This window comes from Xyrauchen texanus, chromosome 34 (assembly GCF_025860055.1).
Source record: "Xyrauchen texanus isolate HMW12.3.18 chromosome 34, RBS_HiC_50CHRs, whole genome shotgun sequence".
Lineage (NCBI taxonomy): Eukaryota > Metazoa > Chordata > Actinopteri > Cypriniformes > Catostomidae > Xyrauchen > Xyrauchen texanus.
In genome coordinates this window covers 20,553,400-20,566,724 of record NC_068309.1, presented here as the reverse complement: position 1 = coordinate 20,566,724, position 13,325 = coordinate 20,553,400, and the positions used below count along the sequence as shown (strand labels likewise).

Here is a 13,325-nt window from a genome sequence, read left to right as displayed (position 1 = left end):
TCATTTGCAAATGAAGGAAACATGACATTCACGGCACTATAAACAAAACAAGTCTCCACAGATACAGTTACAAATAAGCTAAGGGTGTGTGTGTGCCAATGAAAGTTTGTTAAACTTCATAATGTGATGGTGATTTTCAAATTGTTTTGCTTTAGGACAGAACAAAATTTGAGGTTATAATTGTTACCTAACTGAAACTAAAACTGAAACAAAAGTCCAAAAATATAACATAAAAAAACAAAACTGAAACTAAAATTTAACTTTTCAAAAAACTCAAACTAAACTGAAACTATCATGCATTTCTTCAAAACTGACTAAAACGAAAGAGAAATTATCTTAAAATATTTTTTTTTCTTTAAACGTCTCCATCTGTTGCATCACAAACATGCTACTGGTCATGATTTCATGTGCAGGTGCCCAAATTTGGTTGGTTATTTGATCAATGCTTCAAGATAAATTGATTAGTTTGTTTAATCACATCATCCACTGCTGTTCAAAAAAATTAAGTGATATGTACACTCATCGATCACTTTATTAGGAATACCTGTACACCTACTTATTCTTGCGATTATCTAATTAGACAATCGTCTGGCAGCAGTGCAATACATTAAATCATGCAGATGTGGGTCAGGACCTTCAGATAATGTTCACATCAACCATCAGAATGGGGAAAAATGATCTCAGTGATTTCAACCGTGGCATTATTGTTGGTGCCAGATGGGCTGGTTTGAGTATTTCTGTGACTGCTGATCTCCTGGGATTTTCAAACACAACAGTCTCTAGAGTTTACTCAGAATGGTACCAAAAACAAAAAACATCCAGTGAGCAGCAGTTCTGCAAATGGAAATGCCTTATTGATGAGAGAGGTCAACAAAGCCCAACAATATGCAAAATTAGTAACATGACACAATGTAAATCCTAATAAGCTAGCAGAACTCCAAAAATTTGAGGCAATTAGTTTAATATTTTTTAAGTTAATAAACTCCTTCATTTCTCTTACAAAGCATGCTGGAAAATAGAAATCCCCTGCCCAGTTTCAATTCTTAAGTACCCGTAAATTTAAAGAGACAAGTTCATTAAACTCAAAACAATAAATCAATTCAGGTGACTTAAAAGGTGTCAGGGTGAATAGAAAAATAAAAATTTTGTATACGCATAAAAGCAGGACAAACACTGGGCAAAATATTGTATTTGTACACTGGCAAAAAAAAAAAAAAAAAAAAGAAACAAAAAGAAAACTGCCTTGTTTTCCTGTTTTAAGCATAAACCCCACTTTCTCTGAAAGTAAAACTTATAATATGACATTCTGCTTCTCAAGAAATGTTCTTCTTGTTTAAAGGATGTTTAGATATTTTTATAAGAAAATATATAAAAAATATTCAATAAGAAACTGATTTCTTTTTTTGCAGTGTGTTAGCCAAATTAACAAGTAACAAATTTGTGCTACAATCCCATAACATTTTATTGGACTGGGCTTTTAATGTCAACAACATAAAGATACGGAAAGCCTTTTCTCTTCCCTTTTAAAAGCTGATAAGCCTTTATGCAGTCCTAACTATGCACAATTATATGGTTAGATGCATTGTATTATTTGTATTTAGCATTGTATTTGCCTGCTGTCTGCAACCCTATCAGGACAGACCTACAGGATTATGACCCATTTTTGGCCAGTAAACATTAGGCTGCCTACAGAGAAATGAACTGGCATTTTACTCTGTATACACCAAGCATGCATTCTAAGGAAGGAAGAGGAGAATCAATAGTCTAGTGCATTACTGTACCTTTTGTCCACCCAAAAATCTTCATGATTTGTTAGTTAATGAGATTCATCAGATAAAGTATAGCCTATATATTAAGGCAATATTTCCCAATGTAATTTTACTTTAGTTAATTGTTGTTTATACTTGATTGTTTCTCACAAGGCTCATTTGCTGTCTCCTCTGTTCTATCATTGCTTTAAGGTCAAATTCAACTCAAAACTATTTGGAAGTGAACAAAATGACTGTAAGAGTAGTGTCAGGATTTAATTTCTGTTATAGCGATGCTAATTCCCAAACTTAATTTACCATGCATCAGAAAAACATCTAATTTGTAGATCTGTTTGTCTTTCTAATCTAGGAATCAATGGCATTGACCAGATGAGTTGGTCTGAATCAATTGCAATTTCTTTAAAGCAAAACCACAGGGATAGATAAATAATTGTAACATCAGAGTAGTCAAATTGTCTTTTTTTTTTACTTGTTCATCCCTGTGCAGAAAAAAAAATGCATACTTTACCATACAGTGGATGAAAAAAAAACATTAAAGTAAGCAAAATGTCTCAAAAATCAGTGTTTACGATTAAGTAGTTGAACAATATCCTGATGGTGTACATCTACTGAAATTCTTAAGTATACAATCAGTGGACACTTTGCTATGCAATAAGGCTTCAGTGCTACAGGTAGCAAGAAATTCCCTTGTAAGTAAATTGCATTGAATGTCATAGAACATGAGCCAGAGGACTATGGCAACACAGTGTATGTCATATGTTCAGGAATGTACTTGTACTACATGTACCTACAGAAAATACTTTATCAACACATTAGTAAGTTGTTGATGGATTTCAGTAATACTACAAAAGTACGGGGATTAGGGCGCAGTCCATGTTTGTAAGCAATTACACTGAATAACAGCTTATCAGACTGTCTTCAGCACTAGAGAGTAGAAATGTCTAAACATATAAATGACCAGCCAAGTGGCTTCTTTCTGTCAGCCTTGGGCACTGGTGTTTGTATTAGCCAGTGCACTGGCAAGCTGTTTATCCATTGCCTTTGTGTGTCTTATGCTACCCAAGAGCCTGGACAGAGCTGATTTGCATTCTTGCATTTGTCAAGTCGACATTTCATGAAATGGCAGGCAGTCTAAATGTGCCATAACCAAAGAGAAATAACAAACAACAGTGTAATGCATCTGGTGTCCTTTTGATGTTTGCAAATCTTCTAATGGAGCGAAAAAACACAGAAGTCCTATTTATGGTCCCCAGTATATTTGAAAAGTTTAAGTATTTCAAACCTCAGGGCTACTACAGCCTTGTGCCCCGAAGAACCTAATTTATGATGCATGCACATATAATATGGGTTCTTATTATACAGAGTGGTCCTGAATTTCCAGTCAGCATGTTGAATACTGTATATATTTTACATTCACCTACACTAACAGTTTATAATGCTAAAAAGAAAGAAATAGAACCAAAATGGAGGCAAATAGACAAATTAGCAACATAATTCAAATTTAAGTTTGATTTTAAAGATGTCATGACATTAAAATGGAGGTTTTGTGGCATATAGTCACTATGTGTACTCCTAATAATTTACAAAAATAATTAGTATCAGATCAACACACTTAAATTGTACAGTCTTTCAAGGTACATGCCAAGACCTTGGCACATACAAAGTATGTTATGAAGGTCATGCTTGCACATTGTTTCATACATCCAAATCACACATATAAGACAGATATTGAAAATGTCTCACTTTTTTCTCTCTGTACAGCTGTGTACTGTCTAAATTGGGCTGTGAGTTTGAGACATGGACATTTTTTTATTAATATTAGCGTAATGTCATTCTATTTTATGTGTTATAGAGCATGATGGATGTTTCTGGTTCCGGCAGACTGAAGTAAAGCAGCCTAATTGAGAGTTGAAGGATAAATTAGGTGCATGCGTCGCTATATATATGAGTCTTTAGTCTAGACTTAAACTGAGTGAGTGTGTCTGCATCCCGAATAGTGTTAGGGGAATATTCCATATTTTAGGAGCCAAGTATGAAAAGGATCTACCTCCTTTTGTAGATTTGGATTATTAACAAACCAGAATTTTGTGATTGTAATGAACGTGATGGAATATAGTGTGTCACTGTGGAGCTAGACCATTCATTTGCTTTACTAGACCATTCATTCGCTTTGTATGTAGTTAATAGAATTTTTAAATTAATATGAAATTTAACAGGGAGCCAATTTAAAGAAGATAAAATTAGGCTAATGTTCTAGTCAGCACTCTAGCAGCTGCATTTTGAACCAATTGAAGTTTATTTATTGAACTTGCTGGACTTGAGGTCATGAACGCATAACTTTTTCAGCATCAGCAACAGAGAGCATGTGTTGTAATTTAGCAATATTTCTCAGGTGGAAGAATGCTGTTCTACAAACACTGGAAATGTGATTTTCAATGGAAAGATTAGCATCAAATATAACATCTAATCCTTTGTTGAAGAAGATGACGTAACAGTGCATCCATCGAGTCAAATTATATTTTAGCGGCTTATTTTTTAGAAGTTTTTGGTCCAATCATTACAAACTAATGCCAATATAATTCTCCAGAGAATGTCATGATCTATCGTGTCGAAGGCAGCACTAAGCTCTAAAAGCACTAGAACAAAAATGCAGCCATGATCAAATGATAAGAACAAGTCATTTGTAACTCTGAAAAGTGCAGTCTCTGTACTGTGATGGGGCCTAGATCCTGACTGAAATTGTAACATAATTGGGAGGAGACTAACTTTTCTAGTATTTTTGACATAAATGGTAGATTTAAAATTGGTCTGTAATCAGCCAGTTCTTTAGGATCAAGCTGTGGCTTCTTAATAAGTGGTTTGATAACTGCAATTTTAACGTTTCCTCAGAAATGTCCTAAGGATAGCGAGGAGTTAATAATATTAAGAAGAGGTTCTGAGATTACAGGGAATACCTCTTTTAAGAGCTTAGTTGGTATTGGATCTAACAAACATGTTGTGGCTTTTGATTTTTTTATGAGTTTTTTAGCTCTTCATGACCTATGACAACGAAGGACTGAAAATGTTTGTGAGCAAAATGAGAAACAGTTTTATGAGGTGCTGTGACAGTTCCATTTTATTTCTGATTATTACAATATTATCAGTAAAGACCTGGCAGCTTTTAGTGCCTGTCTGTAGCTACAGACACTATCCTTCCATGCACCACAAAATACCTCTAATTTTATATTCTTCCACTTGGGCTCCATTTTCCGAGCTGCTCTCTTGATAGCATTAGTGTGATCATTGTACCATGGTGCGAGGCTTTTTTCAGATTTAACTGATTACCTTTAGATTATGTCATATTAAACTATATAATTTTGTCAAAATGTAACAGATACTTTTACTCATGTAAAATCATGATTTTGTTTTTAAAGGTGATGTATAATGAAAAATAATTAGCACAAAGCACAGTGTTGCTCTTTTCATCCTCAGTGCTGTTTGGCATGTAAGGGCTGCCTATTGTTTGAGAGGTTTGAATTGACTTCCTTCGTAACGCTTTAAACTAGAAACGTTTCACTAGAATTTAAATTGGTCACATCAGTTTTGAGGTCTGCGCTCTGCAATATCGAGGGAAGCCCGGTTGTTGCATGCGTGTGCCAAAGAGAAGAGTAGATTATGATCACAAGCTGGTTTCATTACACTTATGTGAAAGTGCAGATGAGAAGCCTTTTGCTGATTGCGAGATTATCATTAAATCTGCCTCGGCAGTCCTAAATAGGCCATCACTTGGGCGTCCACCGAAACATCTTCAATAGGAGAACCATGGCATTGTTCTTTCTCTGCTATCCTCAGACAGAATAGACCTGCAACCACTTTTGGGTCACAACCTACCAGTTGAGAAACACTGATCTATGTGATTGTTGAAGTCACCAACAATTAAAGTTCTATCTACATTAACTACTAGATCAGATAGAAAATGTGCAAATTCAGCAAGGGAACCAGAGTAAGGCGCGGATGATCTATATACTGTAGCAAGGGCAAAGGACGACGGTGTCATATTAAGTATTATTAGTTCAAAAGACTTAAACTTATATCCTGTCCTCTGAGTAACACCAAAAACATCACTGTAAATTGTAGCAGCACCTCCTCCTCGACCCATCATGTTTATAACAATAACCTGGGGGAGTAGATGGTCCACGACGGTCCACATTCTCCTTCCCGGGTTTCGGCACCAGTGTAACGCTCAATGGAAAGGAGGAGGCCGAGAACCGGCTTGACGACATAAATAATATTTTAATGGTTAACTTAAACAAAAGACAACAACACACACGACGGACATGTCCGTAAACGATCTCTCTCTCATCGCACCACCGTCTGCCATCGGCCTTTATCCCTCTCGGAGGCTTAATTAGCCTGATAAGGGACCGGTGTGTGTAATCACAACCCGGCCCAGCCCTCCATCCTGCTGCAGGCTCTTTCAACATGATACTCAGTGGGTGCATCACTGAGTGGGGAAAATTGACTGGAAACCCTAACAGGAATGGAAGAGTGGTGTCGCTTTGCTGAGAAAGTATGCCACAGAGACGTCACCCAATTGCCCTGCTGCGGTGGCTCTTTAGCCGGAAATTTTTGTGTTGGTTGCTGTACTACCCGCATTCGAAACAGTATCTACCGGCTTTTCTTTCTCACTGACCTCCACTAGCATTCGGATGTGTTTCTCTAACTCATTAATCTTCTCAGTCAGCCTGACTAATTCCTTACAATTATCACATGTAAATCCCTCACTGCTGATGAAAGAAGCAATAGTAAACATGTGACATGTAATGCAGGAAGCAATAACATGAGCAGATGCCATGACTTACCGCAATTGTTTGTTGTTGTTATGGTTGTTCTTGAGCTGCGAGGGTTTGAGATTGATGAGGTTCCTAATCAGCAGATGATTGAGACTGATGCAATAATCCATGTAAAACACAGTGGAGAAAAACAAATGCATGCAGTCGAGATGTGAGATGTAGACCAGCGAGGAAAAAAAAAAAAGAGTGAAATGGGTGCACGCGATATAACACACAGATTAAGGGGTTAAAATGGCAAAGGATAAAACGATGAACGTAAAAGAATAAGCAATGCTAAGCAGGCTAGCAAGCTACAAACACATGTGCACTGTGCCATCAGGAACAGGAACAGGGGTCAAAATAAATTTTTGTAGTAATCAACATTATGCCACAAATGCTGTCGATTGAGCTTAACTTGTATTGAACCCGGAGTATACCTTTAATTCTGCAATTCTTGTATGAAACAAAACCTTATAAGAAAATACAAAATTAGACAAAAGCAGACTGTACACAACACTGTTTGTATGTCAGTGCAACATTCAGGAACAGTACTGCCTGCAATTTTTACTGATGAGAATATGTATCCAGCTTTACTGTATGATGGGGATGTTTCTTTGCCAGAAGTCTGAGAAAGGGAACCAGTAGAAAACAGCATGGAGGACATTGTATGAGAACAGTTAGCCCATGCTGCCTTACCATAAACTCTCCAAAGTGGATGGCACATTTAAAGTCTATAAGCATTGGCAGAACGCCAGAATTGCCATTAAACACACTGTCTGAAATGGACTGTATAGCAGATTCAGCCCCTTAAAATGGAAGTGAGATGCTACATGCAAGTTTACTGTCCATCTTGAACTGATTAGTGGAGGTTGAAGAAATATGTGAATTTAGTACAAAACCAACATCACATGCATTACAGTGGGATATGCTGTAATACACCTAGAGTATAGCACAATTAGGATGACCCAGCACACTCCTACTACTCTGTATTTCTGGAAAAAAAATTATATATTCTTTGATAAAATTTGCTTTACAAAAGGGTAACATCACATTAAATACTAATATAAAGTGCTTAAGGTGATTGCATTCATGTGTAATATCGCTATAGTGCTCTAATTTATCTGCTGCTAGAGAAAGAGCTGAAAAAATGTTTCAACAATGTGATGTCACTAAAAAAAATTACTATAAACTACACGAAAATGTAGTGTGGCTCAAGTTTCATGTCTCACCACAGCACACAGTGTAATCGATGCTCCTGAGAGCTGGGAACATAAGCGGAACTAGATATAAGTGTTTTAAACACTTGCAGCCACAACTCTGAACTTGTTTAAAGCGTGAGGTGCTTTGGTGGCTTTTACACCAGTAAAGACTGACTAAAGTGCGAGCCAATAGCAATGGAGTGAGAGCTGTGAAGGAGCATATAATTGGTTTCACCCACTGAACGAATACGGCCCATTTACTCATTATATTCACGGACGAGTGAGGCTCAGCAACTTTTGACGGATTGAAGTTGAGGAAAGCAGATCCGTTGCAGGCTCAAGGGATGGAGCCATGGGAGGCTTGAGCGGCGAAGCCGTGGAAGGCAGAGCTGTGACAGGCTCGAGACTAAGAGTCCAGGTTGACTGGGAAATGACCTAAGTGGTTGTAAACATGAAAGTCTCGGGAGCGACCTCTATGTTCGTGGGTATGGACTGAGACACGGGAACGACCTCTGTTGTCGTGAGCATAGGCAGAGACTTGGAGACGACCTCTATGGTCGTCAACATGGGCAGAGTCTCTGGAACGACCTCTGTAGTCGTAGGCATGGACATACAGTAGTCTCGGGAATGACCTCTGTGGTCGTGTACATGGGCAGAGACTTGGAGTCGACCTCTGTGGTCGTGAACATGGGCAGAGACTTGGAAACGACCTCTGTGGTCGTGAACATGGGCAGAGACTTGAAGTCGACCTCTGTGGTCGTGAACATGGGCAGAGACTTGGAGTCGACCTCTGTGGTCATGAACATGGGCAGAGACTTGGAAACGACTTCTGTGGTCGTGAACATAGGCTTTGACTCTGAGATAATCTCTGTGGTCCTGAACACTGGCACAGACTTGGAAACGGAATCCTTTCCTCTCCTCCTCCTCCTCCTCCTCCGCCAAAGTAGGCAATGCAGGCTCTGGGACAGAAGAGGCTGGAAACGCATGCTCTAGGATGGACGTGGCTGGCAATGCATGCTCTGGGATGGACGAGGCTGGCAACGCTGGCTCTGGGATGGACGAGGCTGGCAACGCAGGGTCTGGGACGAACGAGGCTGGCAACGCTGGCTCTGGGACGGACGAGGCTGGCAACGCTGGCTCTTGGACGGACGAGACTGGCAACACTGGCTCTTGTACGGACAAGGCTTCCAGCTTTTTGACCGTGACAGGTGTGGGCATTGGCTTGTTGACCATGGCAGGCGTGGGCATTGGCTTGTTGACTGTGGAAGGCGTCGGCTCATTGGATGTGGGTGTTGGCTTGTTGGTCTTGGCAGGCAAGGGCACTGGAACAATTTCAATTTGTGGAAAAGAGTCTTCGTGGCCCTACGCACCGATATTAGTGGTGAGTGGGAGGATCAACAAAGGCGGGATTCATGACACTTAGTAGACACACTGATAATAAATATAATTAGACTTGTTTCAGTCAAGAACATCTCTGTGCTTTATCAATGGTTTATTGACACAAAACACATAAAATACATTTATTGCCACCTACTGGTATAAAAGTGTGATTTACAAAAATGGTTACTAAACGAATAAGCAGTGTTGGGTAAATTACTCCTAAAATGTAATTAATTACTAACTACTAATTACATATTGTACATTGTAATTAGATTACTGTACTTATTACTCTGTCTGAAAAGGTATTAAATTACTCATTGCTAATTACTTTTCTAAAATCCATATCAACTTTGACCAGATTGACAATAAAAGGATAGACATCAAATTATTATTTTAATTCTTTAAAATATAACCTATAAAATCAAATAAATGATTATTGAACTGTTCTTAATCTATTCCTAATTGGTTAACTGTTACAGAAATCGATCACTCTCTATATAACTTCTTCCCCAAGCAAGTACATTTGTTGCAAAAGGCTGTATTTCATGTAAGCACCTTAAAAGTATAATAACAGTAAACAGTTTAAACAAGTTACAGCGGCCCCTCAGCAAACCAGAGTGGAAGGGAAAAAATATTGGCTTACCGTTTATCACACGCTGAAACTTTATTTGGACTGAAATTTTACAATCATATGCAACAATGCAACAGTCACATGAAGTCCTCTTTGACACCTGAACTTCTTCAGAACATCGAATCCTAGTAACAACAAGCAAGACATTGTGCAACAAACTAAACAGAATGTAGGTGTCTCGATGTGCAATTTTAAATACTGAAGCTCCTTTAAACTTGACACGGTGTCTAAAATCCATTTGTCCTGTGCAGGACTCAAAGGAAACAAATATTAACATTAGATTTAAAATGTCACCTTCAAATGAAGTACAACATAAGTAACTGTAATTTAATGACAAAAAAAAAATGAAGAGTAATCCCGTACTTCACTTTTTCAAGGAAAAAGTTATTTAATTACAATAACTTTGTAATGCGTTACACCTAATACCCCCTTTTGTAGTGATTTTTTTTAAACAAATTCAAAAGACTCGAGTGACGAGTTAATTATAGAGAAACATCATCTGGAGTTAATTTACTTTAATTTTATTAAAAAACAACTAAGATAGACATTTATTGTTGTGGTGTTTGATGGTGTTTTAAATTATAGAAGTTGTAAAATTATTGATTTTCTGTAATAAATAAAAAAATATTTGTTAATAAATGGAAAACAAGTACATAAAAAATATTTTAATGGTTCTTTAAATGGTTTCAGTTTTGTAAATCACTTTATAAGTGTGTTCCATTTATATAAAATAAAAATATTTTGTGAATGTATCTTGAATTAGGCGAACAGAGAAAAAAATAGAGAAAAAAGAAAAGAATATCTATGCTTAAGAATGAAATGCATTAAATATGCACATCTAATGGTGTCATTGGGGGCTAAATCCCCCTAAGATTAAAATCCTAGAATCGCCCCTGACTGGAATGACGCATTCAGGTTGAGCGCGAGCGCACGTTTCAGGATTTGCCCCACACATTAAAGTCTGACATCTACCCATCAGCATCTTCACGTTGAACAACGTGTAAAGCCCTGTACTTAACTGAAACACATCACTGCGGGCATCCCACAGGCTGCTTGGGTGCCGTTCACACTGAACACGTTTCTGCGTCCGTCTGCGCTTTTTAAAAATGTTATTTTCTATGTAAACGTGCGCTATAGGGACGTCTTTAATTGTTGCGCCACGCCGCCGTCAACTTTTAAAAACGCGTCTCGAGACACCTGCATTGTGTTCTATTCGTTGCGCGGCGTCTAGCTTTTTATTTTTTAGCGCAGTAAGGCGTTCAGTCTTAACGGCCCCTAACAAGACTTTGCTCTTGCGCATGGGACTGCGGTTCCGACGCCACTTCACTCTCCAACTCACCTTGAAACGCGGACCTCTCGGTATTTACATGGAGAGTGACGTAGAGGCGACCTATCACCGCCCCGAAGCCTCCCTGTTTGACCAATGAAATTCGAGCGGGGGCGAAGCCGACAGCTAAATCGTCAAGCTTGGTTTTACGTTGGCATTCATATCAAGCCGCGTCTGGCTGCCTCGCGCTGGTGCAGGTGCTCTTTTTCATCGAGAGAGGATGCGAAAGGCAAGAAGGGGAGGGAAAGAATGAAGGGAAACGTCGGGAAAAAGTATGCGGGGCATGCATAAAAGGGTATTAGCAGCTGACAGTGTGTATAACGTCCTGGGGCTCGGCTCAGAATGATTTATTGAAAGGGGCACTTTGAGATATGATGAGGTTTCTCTCTGGTTGGCAATAGTACTATGATTTGGTATGTGGCCACTTTGATAGCAAGTGTATTCAGCATCCGAGGAACGGCTGCTCAAGGTGAGTTGAAGTGCAATATAATATATTTAGCCTCTGGCTTAAGTTTTTTTTAAATTAGTCTCGACTTTGCTTGAGTCATTTAATAATTTTTCACTTATAGAGTAATTCTCAGTTGTTGATTTTTACTATTTAAATCTTAATACGATCATCTTGAACTGTTTCAAGTGTATATTGCCTTGTTATACTAGAGTATATGACTCAGTTATAGGTGATGTTGATTAATTTGGATTTCTGTTCATACCTTACACAATTGTCTTGAGTTGCTTTGTCATTTGTAAATTACATTTATGGTTAAGTGCTTGTTTTAAGGTGGGTTGGAGGATTGATGAGGGATTAATGAATTAATGTGCTGTTGCTGTCTTGTGCCATAATGTTATCTATTCCATATTCACCTGTTCTTCAGTCCCATGAGCAACTTTAAGCTGGTCAGCCTCATGTTAAGTGCATTCTATTAAATTATACTCAGAGAATGATCATCCATTCATTGATTATGTAAACCTCTGACAGCAGAAGCTTTAATTAAACATATTACACATGCTTTCACTGTGGATATGTACAAGATTTCCATATTTTTGTTCTGTAGGCTGTTTAGTGATTTCGGAATCTATTTTCATATGGCGTTAGCATTTGCACCATAAAACAGCTTTAAAGAGCCACCATAATTATGACTGAATATATGAGATCTTTCTTCACTCTATTTGAAATAACAAGAGAGGAAAAAGTGGTGTATCTTTGTATTTCAAATGTTTGATGGACTCACTTAGCCCTGATGTTTCCAACATGTCCACGAGAGGGCTGTTGACTGTGAAGCATGGAGCGTCTTGGGTCATTTGAGCTTCACCATTGAAAGCTTCCATTGCATGTTCATAGACAATAAAAATTGTCCTGTATCAAGAGAGGAATCATATCAGGGTTGATATGACACTGAAGATGTAAGCATTATGCCCCCCCCCATTTTTAATGTATCAAAGGCATAAGCTGATCGTCTTACATTATATGCTTTAGCTGTGTCATCCCCTAACTATCAATGACAGTGAGGAGTCTGTAACCTTGCTGTTCTGACTGTGCACTTTGCTACATATGCTCAGTGTCTCCCTCCTGTGTGTCAAAACCATGCTGCACTATCCCAGCCCCGCAGCAGCTCTCTCCCTCTGTCTCAAGCAGTCAGCTGGCAAACAGGCCCACTATCAGCAGCTACAAACCTGGACAGGTGCCAGATCACTGCTGCCGGCTCCTCAGCTTTGTTGCTCTATCTAAACAGAGGCAGTGTAGTGTCTCTTTAGACAATGTATCATGAGCTGATGCATTGCTCTGGGTTGGCCCTCAAGGCTCAATAGTGGCTGAGTGCACTGAACTTGTTGAGACCTTCCAGCAGGTCACTTGAGGAGCAGGCTATCTTCCATCATGATATGAGGATGCACCCAGCAACATCTGTCCCTTTTAAATTAATTTAGCCAAATCTACATCTGTTTTTGGCAGGGGCTCAAATTTATCTTACCCAAGCTCTAGTCCTCACAGATTGAGGCAGACAGCTGCTCTGTTCCAAAACCTAGTGAACTGCCTACGTATGTGGGCAGCATTTTACAGCATCATAGGTTCGCTCATGATGCAATATCTACTCCAAAATGTAGGCAACTTAATTATGCTACCTCCTACGGGGCCATTCAGAATGAACACGTTATTGCATTAAAAAAGACACAATGCCACAAATGGAATAGAATGCTAGTCTCTAGACGCAT

The 13,325-nt window shown here is 38.6% G+C and overlaps 1 protein-coding gene across 1 annotated transcript in view; it reads left to right on the top strand.

Annotated features, from left to right (window-relative positions):
• Positions 1–11,298: 11,298 nt before the first annotated feature.
• igsf9bb (immunoglobulin superfamily, member 9Bb) overlaps positions 11,299–13,325 on the top strand; it is a 186,165-nt gene continuing 184,138 nt past the window's right edge. Inside the window, 1 exon segment of the mRNA XM_052103778.1 lies at positions 11,299–11,586. Coding sequence (XP_051959738.1) covers positions 11,523–11,586 — 64 coding nt within the window. The 5' untranslated portion in view covers positions 11,299–11,522.